The sequence below is a fragment of the Mastigoproctus giganteus genome, chromosome 10 (assembly GCF_048544385.1).
Source record: "Mastigoproctus giganteus isolate SK-2022 chromosome 10, ASM4854438v1, whole genome shotgun sequence".
NCBI lineage: Eukaryota > Metazoa > Arthropoda > Arachnida > Uropygi > Thelyphonidae > Mastigoproctus > Mastigoproctus giganteus.
The window spans coordinates 136,136,118-136,160,692 of NC_143584.1; the positions used below are offsets into that span (position 1 = coordinate 136,136,118).

At 40.7% G+C, this 24,575-nt stretch overlaps 1 protein-coding gene across 2 annotated transcripts in view; it reads right to left on the minus strand.

Annotated features, from left to right (window-relative positions):
• LOC150079303 (diuretic hormone receptor-like) overlaps positions 1 to 24,575 on the minus strand; it is a 310,651-nt gene that overhangs the window by 35,546 nt on the left and 250,530 nt on the right. Inside the window, exons 7-8 of one of the 2 annotated variants that reach the window (XM_090382355.1) lie at positions 14,959 to 15,043; positions 358 to 424 (exon numbers count right to left, since the gene is read on the minus strand). In XM_090382355.1, coding sequence (XP_090238481.1) covers positions 358 to 424; positions 14,959 to 15,043 — 152 coding nt within the window. Of the gene's footprint in view, positions 1 to 357; positions 425 to 14,958; positions 15,047 to 24,575 lie in introns of both variants that reach the window. The other variant, XM_090382354.1, reaches the window with a different exon arrangement.

Sequence of the window (24,575 nt, forward strand, 5' to 3'; positions counted from 1 at the left end):
GTGAACTAGTGGACTCAATGCTTCACCGTATAACTGCCCTTATTCGGGCGAAAGGTCCCGTTACTTGGTAGGTATCCCATGATTTCTGTCCACTCAATGTACTGGTACTACCAAATTTTCATGCGCTTTCGTTAGCTCTTTAATTAAGAGTGGGGAATTTTTTTGACTTTTTTGTCCTTTTCTTATTACCATTCAGCTTGTATGATGTTTATCGGTGTATGAATTACGGCGTGTCTTGTAATTAATGCAAGAAAGTAATCATGATGCAGCAGAGTAATTAGCGAATAAAATCAAAAGATCGAAAAATAAGTTATAATTAAATCAAAAGATCGAAAAATAAGTTAAATTATAACTTACCATTAAGACGAAAACAACTGGGCATACGAAAATATAATCGTAAACGTCTCTAGTTTGCCACGGACAGCTAGAAAATAAAAGAATACTTTTATTGATAATAGGGCATTGATAATACTTTTATTGTCAAAATGAAGGAAATACAATAAATTCAAACAAATTGGCATATCACACGATGATATACCAAAGTGGGTGCACGTACTAAAACAGAATTCCATTGATTTACATTAGAAATATTCAATAAAATAAAGTGCAAGCAGAGTAATGTTTAAACTAGCTGAATCATAGTAGGTATTTTTTTTTTTTTTGTTTTTCATGTGAATTCTTCTTATTGATTATTTTATATGAGGAATTTTATATGTAGGTACGTATAAGATATTATTATTTAATAATACTAAGATATAAGGGTCCTGAGCTGGATATCATCATTCTTCTCTTTCTTGATGATTCCTTTTTACTCTCTCTCTCTCTCTCTCTCTCTCTCTCTCTCTCTCTCTCTCTCTCTCTCTCTCTCTCTCTCTCTCTCTCTCTCTCTCTCACTCACTCACTCACTCACTCACTCACTCACTCACAGGGTAACTCGGGGAATTTTTTTTTTTGCTGGTTCAGCATAAGCTTCAGGCTTCCTTGAACCATATGGCTAATAATAATAATAATGTATTTAAAATATGATTATATTTTCTGAATATTGGATTTTCATTTTAAAAGTAAGAGCATTTTAATAAAATGCTCTTACTTTTGATAGCTGATGTAGATAATTTGTAATTTTCTGTGTGAAGAGATCGACAAATTTTGTTTTAGTTTAAATATAGACCATACTTCAGACTGTTCGGGCACTCCTCCAATAATACATTTTAGAAGTTGACTAATTTGTGTTAAGCGTATCATGCTTTATCATAGTAAAGTGAAACCTGTAAAAATTAAAATTCACATTAAAAAGTGATTTCATATGAAAGACTATTACAAATGGAGACTATTACAAATTACTATGCAAATGGAGTATTCTCTATCATTTGCGATGGTTGCATTTGGCTTTTGATTACGTTAAGGGAAACACGATGATTTTCTCATGATATATACCTCGCCACATTTTTGATGTTTGTCTTTAGATCCCATGGAAGTCTCATTTAGCCAGTCTCCATAATTTGCAAGGAGACTGCAGGAGTATTGAGCTGACGTCTAGTAAAGAAATGGCGAGAGGCGAGAATAAGCACGGGATAAAAAAAAATAAGGATGGAGCTGTTCTCATCCGTTGGCATATCCGTTTTTCCCTCCCCTACTTCTTATTCAACTGTTCAAACTCTCGCAACTTAGTGACGTTGAAAGGCTGGTTTACTTGAAGGATGTTCATTAGGAAATCATTCGATGAATTGTGTATGAGAAGTAACCTTCCACCAGAAAAACGCATTCCAACACTGTATATGACATTATGTACATAGAGATGCTAACAACTTTAAATGCAGTGACGATGTATTTCAGGAATACAGTACTTGAAAAACTCGGCGCTGTCCACCTCATTTAAATTGTGCAAAACATGTGGAATAACGCACGGATATCCATGAGAGTTCAATTAATAGCAACATGTTGAGTTCACTTTTAAAACAGCAAATCTGTAGTTAAGTATAGAGTCAAAACGTGCCGTTCTTTACTATGTTATTATTAATATCTGTTTATCGCTTTGCTTTAGAACCACCTCCTGGACAGCAGTAAGCTAGGGGGGGGGGGTGATTATTACATTCACAAGTTAAGGCAGGGACATGTGTCTGGGGTTATATGGAACCACATATGTGCTTAACCTGAAAGGAACGGTATTTACAGAATTATTTAATTACATACCTGAAAATTGTGGAATACCGCAGTATCCCAAACAAAGCAAGATAATATTTTTCATTAGTTTCTAATGAAATAGTGTATACACAAGATAGTGTTCATTAGTTAGTTTCTGGCGTCTGTAAGTATGATGCTGGCAGAATTTATCGAGGTCGATGGTTAGACTATTTATCAAATCAACCGTGTTTCCTGGGAACATGCGTCTCAGGCGTTAGAGGTTGCTGAAACTGATAATCAGTGGGAGGCTTGTGCCCACTTGACTTCTTCCGGCAACTCGTGGAGTTTTTATTAGGTCACTAATATCAGGGGCGTTAAGTCGTCCTGTAATTAGTCTGGCCAGTGAAAGAAGGTTAGCTGCCACAGTTCGTTGTTTCCATTGTGTGACTTTGAGATTGATGTAGAGTTTGTTTCTCAATTTTTCACTCGTTTGGAGATGTCTGGGTTCGGGTTTCAATGATGACTGGAGAAATTCCTACAGGTCTCTTCAAGCGGAGGGAGTAGGATTTTCAGCCCGCATAACATGTAAATTAGTCCGCGAACACACACATTTGTATAGCCATAATACAGAATGGCGCAGTATGGTTCAAGTCGCCGATGTGCCTAAAACCCCAACAACGACTTGTGATGGCGTGCTTTTTTTATTTATGTATTTCACTTATATCACTTCGTTCAATTTTTCTGTCAAAAGAATCGAAGAAGAATTAGAAAAATAACCCTACGGCTGGATTTGATCACTTATAACCGAAGCAATAAAAACACGCAACATTGAAACGCTTTTATCCATTTGAAACTTTTTTCTACCGGTTAAACCGGTGCCTTTGTACTTATAATACCCTGTTGGTCATTTTAATAAGCCAGTTGGTTCTTTTCGCAAACGCATCAATTTTATTTAAAATTTAACTCATGGTTACTTAATGCTTACTATCAAATTCAGTTCTTCGTTGAGACTTTTCGAATGATATATACGATTTATCTTTGTAGATGCAAAACTCAAGCCCAATATCGTGTACAAACAAACATACTCCGTATATTCAAGAACAATTTCGTTAATCTTATCGGCTTTAATCTTTTATCGTTAATCTTATCGAAAATGTCTTTTTACAAAAAGATATTTCAATATCTTTCGCCCAGTGTATTATTAAAAACGGTATAGCTAGACTTCGCTTAGATTGATTTTCTTAGTTCTTTTTTGTAGCAGTGTTATGGACAAGACAAAACTATATTCATTCGCACTGCACGTTACATTTTGGAATCATTGTTTTCTAATTAGTGGATGATTTTTCTTGCAACTGCTGTTTACCACTCAATTTAATTAATATTTGGTAATAAATTACCACTGCGTGATTAAGTATAACATGGTTCACCATTGTAAAGTGAAATTGGATTTTTTTAGAGCGCGTTAGTTTATAGTGCTTAAAATTGCAGGTATGTTAAAACTCACATCAGAGATTTTTTAAGCTTTATTTATAATTTACTGGTATATTTAGTTTACATTACAAAAGAAAGAGGACTTATACCATCGTGTGCATGCTTCTAGTAAATACCAGAGATTTATGCCAAATCAATTGGAGAGTAAATGACACCCGATTAAAACTTGTGCTTATTGTCCGACCCAAACCAAATTTATAATATAAATTTTCCCTGGGACTACCACGTACGGTCAGAGGAGCTGTTGGTCCAAATTATAAGCAAATCTGTTTATAATTTTCGTATTTAGAATCTGATCGAAACCAAATTGATGGTGGGAGGGGTTACTGGATGCTCTGAAGGGGCTAATTTTAGTTGATTTAATACCTTGAAACAGGATGAAAACTCGTTAATTACCATGTTGAAAGAAGTAAGTGTAAGTGTGTTTAGGGTCAAGGGGCACCAGGGGTTTCCTCCATCTCCGCGTAGTTTACATTGTGGTGTGTTACAGTACGCTGTAAATGCCAGAGATTTAAAAGTGTGTGGGTCTTGGATCGTTTAGTGTCATGTACCGTTGTTCTTCTGGCCGTTTAGCCGCTAAACCCCAATTGGGGCCCAACGTTGCCCCACTTACGCCCCGTGGAGGCAGACCAGGAACCCAGTAGCTTATATGCACTCTGCCAGGTTCTGCCACCTAATTTCCTGAGATTTCGGTGGCTAGGGCCTTAAAAAAAAAAAAAAAAAAACGGGGCACTTAAGTTTAGAAAAGCCAGGAGAGGTTGATATGGTTCAGTTTTCAGTTTAGAAATCGTTAATTTTGATTAGTTATGTGGAGTTTACGCTGGCGTATTAGTCAGAGTAGGAGGAAGAGACTGAAGACTGGGGGGGGGGGGAAGACAGAAGTATGGGGTCGATAGGGAAGGCAACCCCAGGTGGTCAGTAAGGCATGCCCATGCCTCACCAGGCGAAATATATGGGGTGGTAGTGGAGGGAGGAAACAGGAAGACCATCTCCTCCTCCCCCCTGCCAGGGATAGGAAAAAAGGTACGAGGCAAGGGAGCTGGTAGAGATCGCCATGGCAGTGAGGCTGCACCAGTCGTAATGTAGTCATAAGATCATGTCCGATAGTAGAGTCACTCGTGGGACAGTGTCCCGTCCAAGTTGAATGTCTTTGTTTTTGGTTCTCTATCTTCATTCAGTATATTTGTCAGTTTCACTTAGGTCTCATATTTGTTGGTACATAGGCAGGGTTTGTTGGTGGACAGCTAGTAGCTTGCACATAATTTTCATTCCGGGGTGTGTCCTAAAGGATGTTTTGATTTGTTATTTGGCTGGTCGTCTTTCACTCCTGGTGTATTGCATATAGTGTTCTCCTTCTTGAGAAGAGTTCTTGAGCGAAGTTGGTCAGGGCTCTGTATTCCTCCTCTGAATCCAGTAGGTGAAACTCTCGCCCTCTGGGGAGGTATCTTATACTCGTGATTAGAATGCACCTGAGATCCTCGTATTGCGGACAGTCGTACATGAGGTGTTCCCAGGTTTCGATCTCTCCGCATGTACAGCATGGATCCTCTACAAGGGCGAATTCCATTAACTTTGCGTTAAAGGGGCCGTGTGCAGTTAGCAAGTATGTTGTTTGCAACCCCGGAAAGAACCAAGTAGGCGATTTTGGATAGATTTGTTCAAGTTGCGGCAAGAACTTGTGGGTGATTGCTCCTTTGGTTGTTTCTGCCCACCTTACCCTGCCACACCTGCAGCAGGTGAGACTGAAGCCGAATCTTTTCTGTCTTATGGTTGTTTGTTGGGTCTATTGTAAATTCCAAGAAAGCGGTGGTTATTCCCTTAGATAAGTAGTAGAGGAGTCCTGTTCTTGCGATTCAAGATCAATTGGAAGTACTGCTACTATCACCTGAAGCGCTGGGTTACTCACCGTTCTGCAGGCGCTGGTGGTAGTGAGGAGGATGGTGCGTTGAATTGCATCCAGCGTTCTCTTATTTACGACCAAGGCAGTTTTGTCATACCAGATTGCTGAAGCGTATGTAATTATTGGGAGGAAGGTTGTCTTGTAGTATAAGGTTAGGGTGCGCTTTTTGAGACTCCAGTCTCGCCTTGTGACCCTAGCTACCATGGCAGAGTAGTTTCTGATCTTTTGTCTTAGGAATTTGAGATGTGGTTAGAAGGATAAGTTATTGTCTAGTATGACACCCAGGTGTTTTAGTTGACTAGCAAACTTGATAGTTGTCCCATCAATCTTAATCTGGGGTGGTCGTCTCAGTTGCAGGGTTCCTTTGAGCAGCGCCGACCAATGTCTTTGTCGGTGAAATTGTTAAGAAATTCTTCTTGGCCCACTGTTGGAGTATTTGCAGGGCCTGATTAGCTAGGATTTCCAATTGGGCTCTGGAGTTTGCTTGCACTGTCAAAATCAGGTCATCTGCGAAGGCCTGCACCCCCACTGCGCCTAGGTCCCTTCTCAAGAACTCATCAAATACCAAGTTCCAGAGGAGTGGGCCCATTACAGACCCCTGTGGACATCCTCTGTGTACTGTTCTTGCGATCTTTTTGTATGGAGTGTTTATCTCAATTTTTCTTTGTGAGAGATAGGTTTCGATGACTTTATAGAGGTTGAAGGGTTCTTTAGCTTTCCGGAGTCTGCCCAAGACGCTCGGCCACCAGAGTGAGTCGAAAGCCCCGGCAAAATCAATCGATATTACGAGGAAATATTTGTTGCCACATTCTTTAACCTTCTTAGTTAGGTTTCTGAGGGCTTCTGTTGTGGAGGATCCTGGTTTAAATCCAAACTGATTCTCAGCTGCTTCGTAGTATTGGAAGATTCGTTTGTGCAGTAGCCTTTCAGATAATTTGCTAACTACTGAAAGAAGTACGATGGGCCTGTAGGATTTCGGGCACTCTGATTTCTTAGTTGTACTCTTGATGATAAGTTTGATGTTGGCCGTTTTCCATTTTGTTGGGAATTTCCCTACCTCTAGGCATCTGCTGAACAGGGTCAATAGACGTTGTGGTGTATATTCTATTACTTTTTTAAGTATTTCGGGTTCCACCATGTCTAGGCCGGGACATTTTCTCTTTCTTATCCATGCGGCAGCAGTACTGAGCTCCTCCATGGTGAAGGGGGGCTCCATGATTTGTGTATTGTAATTCAGGTTTCATGTTGAAAGAAGTAAGTGTAAGTGTGTTTAGGGTCAAGCGGCACCAGGGGTTTCCTCCATCTCCGCGTAGTTTACATTGTGGTGTGTTACAGTACGCTGTAAATGCCAGAGATTTAAAAGTGCGTGGGTCTTCGATCGTTTAATATCATGCACCGTTGTTCTTCTGATCGTTTAGCCGCTAAACCCGAATTGGGGCCCAACGTTGCCCCACTTACGTCCCGTGGAGGCAAACCAGGAACCCAGTAGCTTATATGCACTCTGGCAGGTCCTGCCACCTAATTTCCTGAGATTTCGGTGGCTAGGACCTAAAAAAAAAAAAAGGGGGCACTTAAGTTTAGAAAAACCAGGAGAGGTTGATATGGTTCAGTTTTCAGTTTAGAAATCGTTAATTTTGATTAGTTATGTGGGGTTTACGCTGGCGTATTAGTCAGATTAGGGGGAAGAGACTGAAGACTGGGGGGAAAGACAGAAGTATGGGGTTGATAGGGAAGGCAACCCCAGATGGTCAGTAAGGCATGCCTATGCCTCACCAGGCGAAATATATGGGGTGGTAGTGGAGGAAGGAAACAGGAAGACCATCTCCTCCTCCCCCTACCAGGGATAGGAAAAAAAAAAAAGAAGTTACCAGGCAAGGGAGCTGGTAGAGATTGCCATTTGTCTACATGGCAGTGAGGCTGCATCAGTTGTAGTGTAGTCATAAGTCCGGTAGTAGAGTCACTCGTGGGACAGTGTCCCGTCCAAGTTGAATGTCTTTGTTTTGGTTCTCTATCTTCATTCAGTATATTTGTCAGTTTCACTTAGGTCTCATATTTGTTGGTACATAGGCAGGGTTTCTTGGTAGACAGCTAGTAGCTTCCACATAATTTTTATTCTGGGGTGTGTCCTAAAGGATGTTTTGATTTGTTATCTGGCTGGTCGTCTTTCACTCCTGGTGTATTGCATATAGTGTTCTCCTTCTTGAGAAGAGTTCTTGAGCGAAGTTGGTCAGGGCTCTGTATTATTCCTCCTCTGAATCCAGTAGGTGAAACTCTTGCCCTCTGGGGAGGTATCTTATACTCGTGATTAGGCTTCATTAGTTATACTTACTACGTTAGTAGATTCGAATCTTCTGGCTAGGCGAAGATAGAAAACAATATGCGCCTCAAGGTCATTCACAAGCTTACCCACTCCAACTCGCTCTGTGGAGCTAATGAGAGGAAGGAAAGCTTAGTAAGTGACAATTAGCCGCCTGTTGTTTTTTTCTCTTTACTATAGAAGTTCCTACACAAATAGCAGACAGCACGTCTACCAGTAACTTTCTGTTTGGGTATAAATAAGGGTAGCAAGAAGTGTCATGGTGAAATCGATCGAGTTCCAACATTTTTACATGGATTCTCCTTATTCAATTTTCGAAAATGTAAATTCAGTACATACTTTATTAGGAACACCGTACTTCCTGTAAGAAAATGCAGTATCGAGAAAAGAAAAAAGGTAATCGAAAGTGGATGGCAGTGGTTTTTTGTGTACAAATTTTAGTGTTTTAAGATATGTTGAATGGTAAGTTCACGTGCATTTCTTTGTTTGTCTGTAGATAAATGAGTCACAATGCTATCGTAACCGAAAGGCGAATATGCTTGGACGGCGAGGCACTGCTTTAGAATCTATGACACTGATTGAATAAACGGATGCATGGAACGCATTCTAATCTGTGTACATCAGTGAGTAACAGGTATTGTATGCAGCGGTTTTGTGGGGGACCGCTGACACACACACACACACTGTATTGTATGCAAAGTTAGTGCGTCTTGCATTTTGTGTGATTTTATTTTTTTATGATTTGTAGAATATACTGTAACGTGCCAATGTCGTCTATCTATGGCTTGTATATAGGCCAACAGCTTCCCCAGCGTTCGTTTTTGTGCGATATTCTTATTAGCGTAAAGTGAGCAAGCTGTTTGACCTAATCAGTTTTAAACGTGGAATGATGTTATGCGCCTAGAGGAAGAGTATCAATATTAAATCAACAGAGGTCGTGGTGGCGTGTTCGCGCATATCGGTATACCAGTATCTCAATTTAGAGCTAGTGCAGATATCATTGAAATCACGTTAAGGGTAGCAATTACTACTGATAAGAATTATATTACAATCTTACGCCATACTCGAAACTGGTGGCAGTCAAGACAGCTGTTAAATATGCCACTGAAATTAAATCCGAAAGAATATTAATTTGAACCGAGAAAAACTGAAGGTGTTAATCCAAAACTGTCTTTGTTTAAAATTTTTCCCAAAAATATGGTTTAAGATAGTAGTTTATAGAGGTACGAAATGGCGACCTACCTTTCAGAATGAATTTGATTCAAGAACTAAGTGTGCGGTGCTTAAACCAAAGAAGTGAATTATATCTGAAAGAAAAAAAAATCGAAGGCGTAAGATGGAATTGAAGTTAAATAATCATGTTAACTAAAATAGCGATAGATGTAGTAACGTTTAAAACTCGATGAAAGTTAGATAAAGCTTTAAACATTGAACTAGAACTCAGAAGAATACTGAAACACCGAGAAGATATTTTAATGCATACTTGTTCTGATATGTAATTAAAAATCCAGTTTTTAAAAGTATAGAGTATAAGTATAGAGCGTCAGTACTGGCAGAAACGAATATAAAGAAAAAAAAAGACATTTTATTTGCCAAATTGTTTTCTAGGAAAATTTTGATTATCAGAATTAAAGTATTATTTCACGGCGAGTTCAGAAATTTAAATAGCCATTTTGACAGAACTATTTCCCAATTATAACCTGTCATGACAAGCTGTATGTATCCTATTAATGGCACCATTTATTGCTTGGAGTGATTCTATTAAATAAGATTGCAAAGTGTTTGTATTTACAGAGCCACAGACTCTGTAAATGCAAATTTGTTAAAGTACATATTTCGTTATGGATTTTGCTGATTGCTTAAAAATCGGATATTTTTGTACTTTCTTACTATTCTATATATTAATTAATAGATTTTTTTTGCGTTTAATAGGTCCCTGTTTGGTAAAGTGAAAATGGTAACTAACCTGGTAGGGCTTCATTTTAATAAATTAGAACTAAATGACTGAGATTAAGATTATTTTGTTATCTTCATTTCGTAGAGATTATATATACTTAAACGATGCCAAACATTTAGATCTTTGACATCGTTTAAGTATATATACAATCTATAAGAAAATTCTAGCCGTCTCATTCAGTCGAGAGAAAAAAAAAGCTAATTTAAAATATTGATAGGTCTGTTTGTAAGAAAGGATGCGATTGGTACTAGTCTCTTAAAGCCGAATTGTACATTGCATTCTTATAATAGCTGTAAATATTGTCAAAACTTGAAATTTGCCTCAAATTGCAATATGAAGTCTGGTTTTTTGACCCTGTTTTCTGCCTGCGCCTATCATAAGTGTGATTGATCCTGCATGTAATTGGCATTGGTCAATTGCCACTCAGAAAGTGACAAATTGTGGCAACGCTTTGCTTTCTTGATTGAAAAATCTTCATTAGCTGGTCACAGTTATATGTCGTTATAATTTTAATGGTAACCTAAAGTGCTGCCATATTCTTTACAATTAATGGAGGAGTTTAGATCGCAATATCGCAATGAAAATTCGGAATGTAAATACAATTTGTGTGACAGTGTCGATATGTAACTTTCACCCCCCCCCCAGATCATAGTCATACTTGAAACCAAAAAAGCTGGGCTAAGTGCGTTATGCATCAAAGCAACTAAAGCGTCACTATATTATGTCTCTAATTTCGTGTATTCTTCAGTCAGGTTGCTAGACGAAAAACACTAGTTACCGGGATAAGAAATTATATAACCGTCTTCTGAGACCGACTAACTCACCCACGTTGTGAAAGTCCATAAAAATTTCTCGAGTCATTCACGGGTTTTGAATTCAGTCTTTTTTTCACCTAGTGTGGGAGGACAATGATTATAAGCACAGTGCTATCCGTGATTTCTGGAAAGGGGGAGAACAGATTGTCATTTTGCTATATTGGCTTTAAACTACCACAAGGTCACTAGGATAAAATCATGTTAAACACTGAAGTAGTTAACGCTCAGGTTTTGTATAATTAATTAATTCGAGCCCATGTATCGTCAAGTCCATACGAGCCAGAAATCGTAGAGCAAAGTCTATTCGTTGTTGCTTATCACAAGACTTTAGTTCTTGCACTACGTGAATCTTGTACAGGAACCAGCGTGAAATTATTCGAATCACTTTACGTACTGTAGACCAAGGAAGGTTCAAGTCTCTTGACACACCTCTGACAGGTGTTTCGCATTCTGGCCATTGCAACCACCACCACTTCATCCACTGCCTCCGTCCGATACGTGGTCGTCAGGTCCCGTGCCTGTAATTACACCTAACTCCCCGGTCGGTCGCTTCAAATTTCTTTATTAGTTTTCGAAGCACCACTGACAAGGTCAAAGGTTCTTTGCGCAAACCTTTAAGTTTCCGATATTGACGTGGTGCTGCATTAGCGTTACTGTTATTCTGTTAGAACAGTTTTACTAAAAGAACATGTTCCTTTTGTGTAAGAGCCATAATGGTGGCGTTGGCTTTTCTGCTTTTATCTAACAGGATGTCATTTGCGTAAGCAGCGTGCCTTGAAGTAAATGACAACTTTTACATATGTGCAGCGCCGTATTTCCCCTGGTGGCGAAAATCTGAACTTTTTTTTTTTTTTTTGCCTTCTACAAATAAATAAAAGAAATAAATTTTCTGTTTATACTCCGGGACGACTAAACGGTCAGAGGAGTTCACAAGATACACATAATACAAGAAACAGCACCGTATTTAGCAGTCACGGGCTTGAACCCCGGTCACTCAAGGCACGTGTACTTATGCACCTGCGCGCCTGACCACTCATACAGCAGAATCGCTTCCCCCATACCCTAAATGACATACCCACCAATTTTCACAGCGCTAACTCTAATCGTTTTGACACTAGGGTCTCCTGAATAGGGAAACTTATTTTATAACCACCCGGTGTATAATTGTGAAATCAAAAATACACTGAACTAAACCCTGTGTAAAATATAGGTTATCCTGAAATTAAACTTTTGTGATAGTATTTGAACAGAACAGTCGCTGTTTTTAAAATCAATGTTTTTCAAGTATACGGTTTAATTCACTAAAACGTTACAAATAACTAGAAGCATAATGAACTTGGAATAAAGTTTGGTTATTTGTTCTGTCGTAGTATGTTGTGTAAATCAAAGCGTAAATTTTAAGGCGTAATCTGCGAAAAATACTGTTTAATCAGCGAATTTTAAATTAGGTTTTCTTTAGAAGAGATACGGGGAAATGGATAATCGTTTGAAATGTGTCTGGATGTTTTATTTCTTTCTTTCTGATGCAGTATTACATAAAATGGGATGCTTTACAAAAAACATTCAGAGGAGTAACATAGAAATTCCTTTATAATTGATGTATAAGGTCATATACATCAATTATAAGAGAAATTCAAGTCGAAAATAAGCGGATATTGAACAAGTGTCATTCTAGCTCATTGATAGCATTACCATAAGTGGCATCATCATACAACCACAGTTCAGAAAATAATGTGCGGTTTAAAAATATTCCTTCAAAGTGTTAAAGCATTAAAATAAGTTTCCGACTCCTCAATCATTACTAATTGAAGAATCACAAGATATTGAAATCTGGAATAAAAAATTGTTAATCTTCACATGCCAGGAATCATAAACTGCACGCCATATCGCACTTTGCGAGAAGGCCATAAAGAGAGAGAGACATCAGTAATTAATTGGACGAGATCTTGAGCTCATTAAATTATTCAACCTATTCAACTATTAACTAAGCTACAATAATTAGCTCACATCTAATTATTGTAGCTTATTTATTATATTATTTTTCTATTCTCTACCGGATTAATTATTACTTGTTTTACCGGTAACTTAACTTAATACAATCCTCTTTTGTACATATGCTTTTATTGTTTGAATCTATATCAATGTTTATCGTCCTGCTGGATTTCATATTATTGTTATTATGTTTATTGATCTGATCTCAGATACACTGTTAATGGTTACCTGTTGTGTATCTTGCTATTAATAAAATAAAATAAAATAAAATTAGCTTACTCCTTTAAATTCAAAGGCGTCTCCTTTGCTGTCAGTGGCTCGCACATATAAGTCTTTAATACCTGTAGTGATTTTGGGCTTGCTGATAACGTTTTATGATATTACTATGTGGATTAAATATTGTCATATTCCCATTATGAGAGACTTGACCACCCCTTCCTGAATTTGACCTTCGGACGGATTAAATATAATGAATGTAAGAGAGCTTGACACCTCGCTCACCAGTGACTGGGCAATCAAGCATTAAAGCTAGTATGTACCAACCTACCAGTTGAAGAGCTGATCAGTAGCATAGCATTCAGACGCGAGTACAAAGTAATATAACTCCGTTACAATTCATAAAAGTGATCGTCCTTCCCTATTAGTAAAAAAAGTGTAACTAAGTATCTGTAAAATTCCTTCCATGCAACAAGCCGCGTTGCTTCTTATAAATGATACGAGTAGCACCTAAACGAATGTTATTCCATTCAGAACCATGGTTCAGTATACATTTTAAGCATTCAACAAAAATGTCACAAATAATGGATAAGAAAAGATACTTTAGTTCTTCACATAAGAATTAAGGAAAGCAGAGCACCTTTTCAAATTAATAAAATAAAAGCCTATAAACAATTCTAATCACTGAACTTTAATGAAAGAGAATTTTGGATAAAAGCTGAACTTAGTGTTTTGTATGAAGTTATTTCAAAATGGATATATGAAGCAAATCAATCAAGTTCAACGTGATATTTTAATAGTCAATCCCCCCCCCCCTACATCTTGTTAACCAATTAGCAACACGAACATCATCCATAGATAATAAACCGCCTTTTATTTGAAAAGAGCGCAGGCCTGGATGGTCCTGTTAGCTTTATAATCAGTTTCCAGTTTCTCTGTTATTAATTCTCTAATTCAGATCACAGTTATGTACACTTATTAATTTCTTCTAAAAGAGTGGAAAATATTTTAAACTTAGTCCAATAGCTAAATAGTGAAATAATACTAAATGACTAAATACATTCTAATATCAGATGCGTCAGCAATTTCAGAAATTCATTGAAAGGTTTTCTATCATGTTACAATTCCACTTGAAAATCTGAAATTAAGAACAAGGGAACGTTCCACCATTTCATGTGCAGCAGTTACTCTTGAAAATGCAAATAGCATATTTCAAAAGAACTTTTGGCAACGTTGATCATAAAGAATAACATTCACTGGTAGCCCAGTAGATAGTGATTCAGCTAATCGCACACCGGGCGAAAAAATCTTTATTCGATTCTCCTCGCCGACAGAATTTGAAAAGTTTGAGAAATAGCAGAGTTAGTCGTTTTCGTCCGAAGGTTGCGTTACATATTTCCTCCAGACTCCAGTTACACTCCAAAGAAAAAAAAATAAGACAGGCAAGAAAACCATTCATCAATATATTCCTGCACGTTGGAAGACTACTGAACGCAGTTTTGCATTTGTAAACATTCTAATTCGTTTAGGTGGCTGTTATTATTTTATAAGGAGAAACTTAGTTTTTTCCTGATTTCTACGGTTCTTAATTCATATTATACGGTAAGAACCAAAATTTTGTACAATTTTTAAAATAAAAAATACGATTTATTTACAAATATAAAAGGAACGACCAGCAAACTGGTCGCAACCGTCTTACATACAGCAGTGAAGAAATAGGTCGTTAAATTTTTCAATATGACCATGACTAGCATTGGTTACTTTTTCCAAAGTTCTAGTTAATACTGTATAACCCATCCTTTTACATGTGCATTATTTCTTTTATCTGATTATATGGTAGAGATATCTATTACATTGGATAAATCTATTAAAATGTTTTCTTTGCTCTAATGTTATATAGATGTAATCCCTCCTAGCCTTTGTACCTACATCTTGTACCTATTACAGTCTGCAGTAGGTATAAGATTAAAAACCTATCTTTTCCTTTAGCACCACATTCGACAATAAAACTGATTATTCAGTTCGCTGCAGTTGACATACATTCAGTTGCAAATGTGCAAAGAACGCTTCAGTGCTGTATTTTAAATAAAGAGCAATTATACTAATACAGTAAATTTACAAAATAGGGAATTAATAGTTTAAGACTAACCTGTTTGGAATATAATCTTCATCAAATGCTGGTACAAAGTAAGATTTTACTGAGGCCCATGGAATTACGACGATGGCCGGGAAACCTGCTGTGGCAAGAGAATATAAGAAAAAAAGCAAGTTGTATAATATCATGGTATTTAACGTTGTTATAAAGTTGAAAGATATTTTTCCTATTGCACCACATTTTTTAAGAAATTATAAAAATATATAAATATATAATCTCGAAGGAAGTTTTGACCTTAATGGGGTCGATCCTTCCACAGACAGCCAACGAGTGTTCAAATCGTGATGCCAACTCAGTTTCTTGCTAGGAAATATAAAATACTGATTAAGTTGTGCACCAGTCTCTTCAGTTGTGTTATGGTGAATATTGAAGAAATATAATTGATCTGCAGTAACCCATACTCTGCTTACATCTTCACATTGGTGGCCTCGTTAAGCAGTCTGGGTATATACTCTCCACAGATTCATCGCAGGAAAGGCCTAGATTCGAATCCCGTAAAATGGGATTTTTTTTTTTTTACACTCAAGGATGAGTTAATCAATCTCTAGCAAAGGTAGTGCGGTTTTAATTCGGGAAAAAAACTTTGTTTTTCGTACCGGAAAACATATAAACCGACGACAGCATACACGCAATTTACAAACACAGTACACTGATGCTTCCTAATCGTGGTTGCTTTGGCGCAAAAACAAAATAATCTCTTCCCAGAAGAAACAATGCTGTTGATGTTTAGTATAATGGAGAAACCTTCCAAGTGTGATCCTATCGACAAAAGTCGAGGTTTTTATTCCTACACTACATTGGAGACTGAGTTTATGTAGCTCCAGGCGAAACGTGATTTTATATTTTCTCTATATGCTAACACCTTATTTTGACGTTTGTAGTGGGCAGAAAGATGTTTGGAATCAATAATTTTTTTCCCCCAGTCTGGCGGAGATCAACGTGATGTTTCTCTCACATCGAAGTACATGGTACTTTCAAATTTTAACGGAACACATAGTTTCATGTTATAGGGGAAACCCTGGAGCCCGCCAAAAAAATAATAAAATACTTTGAAAATAAAAACTTCAGTTCTAAAAAATCGCCATTATGGCTGCCTTACAGTACGGACGTGTTGTTTATCGCTCTGCAAAATTTTGTCTGAAATATGTTTTAAATGTAATACAGTTAAAAATTATTGGTTCTAGCTGAAGATCAACCAACAGTGGACTCATAGGGTGAGACTTTTCCAACTTTCTAGGGAAATATAATCAGGTTTTTACGTTCTTTATCTATTTCCTTTGTTGTGAGACAGGTCACCATGCCGCTCACAACGAGGTAATGGAGAGTGCTCCGATATAACGCGGCTGCCAGTTCAAATCTGATTCTTGACTTGGGAGGATTCGCCAGTTAGTGCTCTCTGTGCTGCAAGAGTGCCCCACCATTTTGTGTTACTTCTATCTTTGCGGAACTAAATGTACCATGTGCTCGGTGTCCCCCCCTCCATAGACATTCCATGGAAGAGACAGATCTCTCTAATTATTGTTCTTGTTGTGAAACTGATTTCACCAGCGTGATTAGCGCCTCCGAAAACCGTAAGGGGAAGTAAACCCGTTTTTCTAGGCGCACTTTCACACCTAGTTGTTTCTCCCCCCCCCACAGCTTACAGAGGGGATAGCCCAAAATTCCCATAACCAATTGTGTACTCTCAAATTAAGCCACGGACTTGTGGTAGGCATCATTTGCCATCATTTTCAGTGGCCTATCTTATTATCTTATCATACACCCGATAATCCGAACTGTACCGGTTATCCGAATTTCGTTAAATGGTGGGAAGAACAGGAAAACACAATGATTCGCAGGGCCAGAGTGACGACCCTGTTATTGTGGAACCCCAGGATGAAGAAGAGGACCCCGTTCTGGATCCCATCTGAACAAGCGGAAAATTCGCAATCAGCTGATCCCCAAGTTTGGGCGGGAAACACGTTCCCAGACAGAGACTAAAGAACAGCCTGAAATAGCTGCATCACAAAAAGACCCGAAAGAAGGCAAACAGCAGGACTCGACCCTGCCATTCCAGGGGGTACTATATATGAAAAGACGCTCTTCCTCAAAACCGCACTTGAGAACATTTTCAAAGAAAACTCAAATAGAGTGTCAGCAGCACTCAGATCTGAGATTGTCACAATCTTCCACAAGATGGAGACAATCCTACACGATGAACATCTTGACAAAAAGAAAGCAACCACCCGGCTACAGGCCTATATGGAATGCGGGGAAAGTCAAATTCCACAGCGCGCCCCGACATATTCTGATGCGCTGAGGAATCAACCTGCGACAACAAAGGCTATCACAAACGCCACCAACACCAAGTCCGCACCCAGGAAGACGCTGCTCCCTACACCACATCTTGTGGTTCTTAAGCCAACCACTACTGACACTCTTAAAACTAGCGAAAAGGTCAAAAAGAAAATCATTGACTCTCTGATGGAAGAATTCAAAACAGCCAAGATTAGAACCATCAGGAAAACGCGTAACACTGGGATAATAATCGAGACGGAAACAAAAGAAGATGCCAACTTGATCATAAATAATGCCAAGATACCGACGCTCGGACTCTCTGCTGAGCTGCCTAGAGAAAGAGGCCCCTCAATTGTTATATTCGGCATAGATCCGGATACGACCCCCACTTCCATCTGCGAGGAGATATACACAAGAAACCTCCAACAACACCTACCAGACAGATACCACGCAAGTCTACTGGTGCCTAAACACTAAACCAAGAGCGGGAATGGCAGCTCAATAAATTGGGTGGTCGGACTGGCCCCCGAGGCATGGAGGGTGATAACAAAACAAGAGAGAATATATATAAACTGGAGCTCCCACCGCTTCAGGGAACACATCGCAGTCCCAAAGTGCTTCCGGTGCTGCCGATTTGGCCACACCACCCACACGTGCGTCCAGCAGGAGCCTACCTGTGGACACTGTGCTGAGAAGGGGCACAACTATGCAAGCTGCCCAGATAAAGAGACCCAGCCTGTGCAAACTGCAAGTGGCAAAAACTCCCGCGCACTCATTCAGTCAGAGATAACAAATGCCCGGTATATATTAAAGCAAGAAGCGCCCAACAATTATGAATTCATTATGGGGACTCTGTCTAAAAGTTATAACACCACTTGCATTAAATTCCTCCAACTCAACGCTCAGCGAGCAATTGCCGTAGCGGGACAGATAAGGCAAAAGGCCGAAGAAGAAAACCTAGACATCCTCCTGCTGCAAGAACCCTACACCTGCGCTGGGGCTGTCCGTGGGTACCCACTCAGCTATAAGATCGTTCAGGTGGATGGAGCAACCCCATGGGCTGCTGTCGTTGTAAGAAACCCGAACATAACCGTCACCAGGATCTCACACCTCTGCCACGAGTGGGCATCTGCACACATCGTTAGTTTCCTAGGAGAACTTTACGTCATCTCTTTGTACTGTCGTCTGGGGGCGGACATCCTCCCATACATCCAATATCTACACAATGTGCAAACTGAACTAACAGGAGCTAAGATCCTCATATCAGCCGACCTGAACTGTCATTCACCTCTATGGCACAGCGAGACCCAGGAGCGTAGAGGCTCTATAAACCGACAGCAGATGGAGGAGTTCTTAGCCAACAGCAGCTTTGTCGTCATCAATCGCGCCAACAATCTTTTGACATTTAGTTCGGCACTCTGGGAGGCCACCATGGCCACTAGGGGTCTAGCTGGTCACCTCAACGATTGGATGGTGTAAGAGGATTGGACTACTTCCGACCACAGATCCATCACCTTCACTATGCATAGGTCACTCCATCGAATCCAGATAAACAGCTACAAGCAGGAAAGATATGCTGTCAATAAAGCAGAGTGGAGTAAATTCAAAGATGCGATCACCAGAAACGCACACAACCTGTCATCCAACCAGCTCCAGAAACAGACCCCTGACCAACATTAACGCGCTGTAACCAATGCCATAGTCAACGCAGCTAATCAATCAATTAGGAGGAGGACCTCCCAGCCGGGAGCTGTCCCGTGGTGGTCGCAAGAGCTTGACCAGCTTAGAAGAGCAATGAACGAGAAGTGACGCGCCTTTCAAAGAGCCAGACGGACCTGGCCACCCCCTGAGACGGATACTCTCAGGCAACAGTACAGGGAGGCCAGGAACACCTATACTGCGATGATCGGGCAGCGGAAAAAGCTGTCCTGGGAGCATCTGGTCTCTACTGTCGGCAACTCTGATCCCTGGAGCATTATCTCCCGGATAACCACAAACAAGCTGCCTAGGGGGAAGGTAACCCCTTCCACCGTAACACCACAAGGTGTCATGACCAACAACTGGCATGACACAGTTAATAACATACTAGACGCCACTTTCAAAACAATCGAAGGCAACAACACTCCTGAACAGTAACTGCTATGCCAGGCCAATGAAACAGGCCTACGTGCTCTGGATTCATAATGCGAAAATTTATTTTTATTTTGTTACACAGAGCATTAATTAAATTACCATAAATAAATTAGCTTTCGGCTGGGTGGCAGCCTTCATCGGATTAAAATACTTGAATGGCAGTTGGAATAGAGTCTATCGCATCTCTTGCCGTGACTGCACGAGCTGCTACTTTGGAGAGACTGGACGTCGACTCGAGAAACGTCTCTCAGAACATAAAAGGGCGATCCGTTTGGCAGATGTAGAACACTCAGCTATCGCCGAACATGTCTGGACGACCCACCACGACATCGACCCACACCGCGATGTCGTGGTTGTGGACAGGTCCCACCATTACCTGAGGCGTACCTGGTTGGAATCGCTAAATATAAAATGCTCGGACACCGCTTTGAACAGGAACAGTGGTTGTCAAGTTAACCCCATCACAGAGTCAGTAATTCTATCCATAGACAAACGCTGGCCACGTCACCACCATACGTCACAGCCACAAACATCAACAAACAATTAACCACGTGCCTCACGCACCATCCTGGCAATGCATCTCTATTCCAACTGCCATTCAAGTATTTTAATCCGATGAAGGCTGCCACCCAGCCGAAAGCTAATTTATTTATTGTAATTTAATTAATGCTCTGTGTAACAAAATAAAAATAAATTTTCGCAGGCCAATGAAGTATACAAATCCCCCAGAACGGAGGAGCCTTTTACCCACCCAGAACTACAAACTGCCATAAGCAAGATAAGAAATAGGAAAACTCCAGGGCTAGATATGCTTGAGCCAGAGCTGGTTAGGAAAGTGGCTGAATACACCCCAGACCTGCTCCTGGACCTTTACAACCACTGTCTCCATTCAGGCTGTTTCCCTCTCGACTGGAAAGTAGCAAACATCAAATTGATCCTAAAAAATCCATCCAAACCACAGCATAAACCAGACTCCTATCGAACAATTGCCCTACTGTCTGTGCTCACAAAGAACTGGAGCAGCTGCTCAAACAGAGGATTGAAGTGCACTATACCACTGCTAGCTTAACAGCCAACAAACAATTTGGATTTAAGCCAGGAAATTCCACCGTCGATGCAGTGGAATCCATCCTTAACATGGCGGAGAGCTGTCGACAAAAATACTTTCTCCTCATCTCTATTGACTTTGCGGGGACGTTCGACGCCCTTTGGTGGCCGAGCGTCCTCGCAAGACTCAGGGCTGCCCAACTGCCGACAAACCTCTGATTGCGTAAGAAGCTATTTGACCAATCGACGGGTCCTGGTCAGTCCCCCTATTGCAAGGTTAACCGACAAATACACAGGGGATGCCCGCAGGGCTCTGTCTTAGGCCCCTCGACGTGGGCACCTGTACGTGGTGAGGGGACCTCCCAGTGATGCTGCTGGTTTCCCAGATTAGCATCGCTGGGATCTATTGCCCATACCTTGGTTCCAGGGTTACATCTTTGGAATCCGGCGTGTGCAGCGGTGCGCTGCGACCCGTGGAATGCGGAGAGGGGGATTTTGGTGGTTGAGGGTCCCAGCCTTAATACACCACTTTGGCCCCTGCTTCGACAAGACGGGTGGTCCCGGACCGGCCCGACTGGAATCAATCGGCGGGTGGTTTTTTTTACTGCTAGGGTCAACTGTATTCCAATAAGTCTCCCTCCCTTTGGTCCTGGGACGGGATAAAGACTTTGGTAACGTGGGTATGGTGCTCTAAGCGAACTCGGCGTCCCATTCGTGTACGCAGTACCTGCTAGTTCACGAGTGGGCGTCCCCTCGTAGGGCTCCGTGGTGGGTGAGGTACTTAGGCATCAAACACTTTCTCTTTACTCTTATGAGTAATTTAAATTCTACTTCTTCTGGGGCCCTAACAAGGCCCCTACCTAACCGAGACGATAACACTGACAACACCTCTGTCAAAAGAGCCAGAACTGAGGATAAAACACCATCTGTAACACCACTTTTCCTCATTCTCCATTAGACTGGAGAGCAGTCAATTGGGAAGATGTCACCTTTCTTTATCCAGAAAGGATTAGAAGGGTTGGCAGGATCACCCAAATCTGTAAAACGACTGCGTTCTGGCGATCTTTTTGGGCGAAGCTATAAATATAAAACAGGCGGAAAGAATCCTAAAAGCCACATCAATAGGGGGAATACCTATCATCGTAACCCCCCCCCCCCCTAAACTTTGAACTCTTAACGAGGTGTCATATCGGAGTGGGACCTTCATGTTTCTGAAGAAGAGATCTGCTCTGAATTAAAAGAACAAGGAGTGACAGCTGTCAAAAGAATATCAATGAGAAAGGATGTGAATCTCGTCCCTACCCGAGTTCTCATCCTAACGTTTAACACCCCACGGCCTCCAAGTTCCATCAAGGCAGGCTATCTAAACTGCCCAGTGAGGATTTATATCCCAAACCCACTGCGGTGCTTTAGATGCCAAAAATACGGCTACTCACAAACATCTTGTGGTGGTAACCCTGCCTGTGCTCGATGTGGTGTTAAAGACCACGAGAGCAAGGAATGCTCAGCTCCAAAGCCTATCTGTGTCAATTGCCAAGAAGAGCATCCCGCCTACTCTAGAGCATGCCAGCGGTGGAAGGATGAAAAAGAGATCCAAAAGTTAAAAACAGAGCTGAATATCTCCTACCCAGAGGCCAGAAAACGTATCCAACCAAGGAAACCTTCGTATGCCCAGAAGGTTTTTGCTAAGTGCACTATCGGTACACAAACTGAGATGACTATACCACCAAAAGAGTCATTCACCCCGATTGCACGCTATTTATTGAGCTCACAAAAGCCCACCAAAAAAACAGTCAGCCGCCACTCCTATATCCGTACCTCCTAGTGCTCCACCACTACCAAAACCAAGTGGTAAAGAGCCTGCAGTAATAACAGAAACAATGGATGTAGAGAACAAGGAGATACAGGATGAATCAGTCTTGGAACTCTTTGCGGAGGAAGAAATGGACACGGTACAGCATCCATTCTTTCCCAAAAAAGATAAAGCCAAGACTGATAAAAGTAAGCCCTCAGCACCTCGGAAGCCGCCTGATGAACCCACCAAGCCAAAGTAATGGCTAAATTCCTACAATGGAATTGTCGTGGATTCCGGCGAAATACTGATGACATCAAGGCCCTCCTGCAAAAGCACGAGCCAGTTTGCTTTTGCTTGCAGGAGACTTATCTAAAGGCAAATGATGATCCCACCATGCGAGGCTGTTGCAATTCGCCTTACAGTGGGATTTTTATTAATCGTGTGTTCTATTTATTTGCCACCTGGGACTGACATCTCCCAGGAAGACTTTGATGATCTTGTAACGCAGTTGCCTCCCCCTTTCTTACTTCTCGGGGATTTTAATGGACATAACACCCTGTGGGGTAGTGCTAACATTAACGGAAGGGGACGAGTCATAGAGCGTATGCTCAATGACAATGACCTTTCCCTTCTAAATATTGGAACAAATACCTTCTTCCACATTCCTACCCGTACCTTTTCTGCCATTGATCTTTCTATCTGCTCCCCTTCTCTACTCCCTTCACTCACTTGGGAAGTGGAGGAGCATCCATACGGAAGTGATCACTTCCCTGTGATAACCTTGTTACACAGTGGGAGCCCATGTCTTCCCTTCAGGTTACCACGGTGGAAGATTGATCATGCTGACTGGACTGCCTTCCACCATCAGGCAAATTTTGACCTCAGTACGGTCAGTCAGGAGCCGATCAATGATGCAGTAACGTACATCACAGAAATTATCGTCCAAGCAGCTGCGAATACTGTTCCAAAAACATCTACCCGGTTTCCAACATTTCCCAAACCTTGGTGGAATTCCCAATGCACAGCAGCAAAAAAGGCTCAAAACAAAGCGTGGGGGATATTCCGCCGATATCCTACCACGACCAACCTTATAGCCTTTAAACGTGCACGAGCCAAAGCACGCTATATCCGCCGTCAGAGTCAAAAGGAATCGTGGATCCGTTTTACATCATCTATTAACCAGTCTACCAACTCTAAGGTAGTCTGGGATAAAATCCGGAAAATGAAGGGAAAATATACATCCCACCCTTCTTCAATCCTAGATTATAATGGATGCACTATTGCAGATCCAACTGCAATAGCCGATTCTCTTGGGGAAACATTCTCTAACATCTCCGCAACATCTTCGTATTCTCCAGAGTTCCTGGTCCTGAAACATAAACTGGAAAAACAAGCACTTAATTTTAAGTCTAAGAGCATCTATCCCTACAACGGGGCATTCACTATGCAGGAACTGAAAAGAGCCCTCGCTCTTTTCAGAGCAAGTGCTGTTGGACCAGATGGCATCCATTATGAAATGATTAAACATCTTTCACCAAAATCTATGGATTATCTGCTCTTTCTATATAACACAATCTTTATTGAAGGGCAGTTTCCGGATTCCTGGCGCAAGACAATCGTTCTTGCCTTTGCTAAGCCAGGAAAGGATCCAAAATTCACTACCAATTATCGTCCTATTGCTCTGACTAGCTGTCTGTGCAAAATCCTGGAGAGAATGGTTAATTCTCGTTTAATGTGGTACTTAGAATGAAATGACCTTCTCTCCAACTTTCAGTGCGGCTTCCGAAGAAACCGGTCCACTTTGTACCATCTTATTAGACTGGAAACATCCATCCGGGATGCTTTCCTAAAACGCGAACACTTGGTGTCGGTGTTCTTTGATATGGAGAAAGCGTATGACACAACTTAGAGGTTTGGCATCTTAAAAGATCTGCATAGCCTTGGTCTTAGGGGGCAACTCCCCATTTTTATTAAAAACTTTTTAGCCAATCGATCTTTCCAAGTTCGAGTGGGATCCTCACTCTCTCTCGTCCCTTCTGCCAAGAGGAGGGAGTACCACAAGGATCAGTATTAAGTGTCACGCTTTTTGCCATCAAAGTAAATTCCATCACAGAACAACTTCCTCCAACTGTAAACAGTGCCCTCTATGTTGATGACTTTAGCATACTTTGTCAGTCATGCAACATGCGGGTTATTGAAAGACAACTGCAGAAATCCATTGATCGCCTAACTCCTGGGTACTTGCAAATGGTTTCAGGTTCTCGCCGGAGAAGACCGTTTGCGTACACTTTTGTCGTAAGCGTAATCTTCATCCTGAACCTGAATTAAGGCTCGGACAAAATGCTATTCCAGTAGCAGC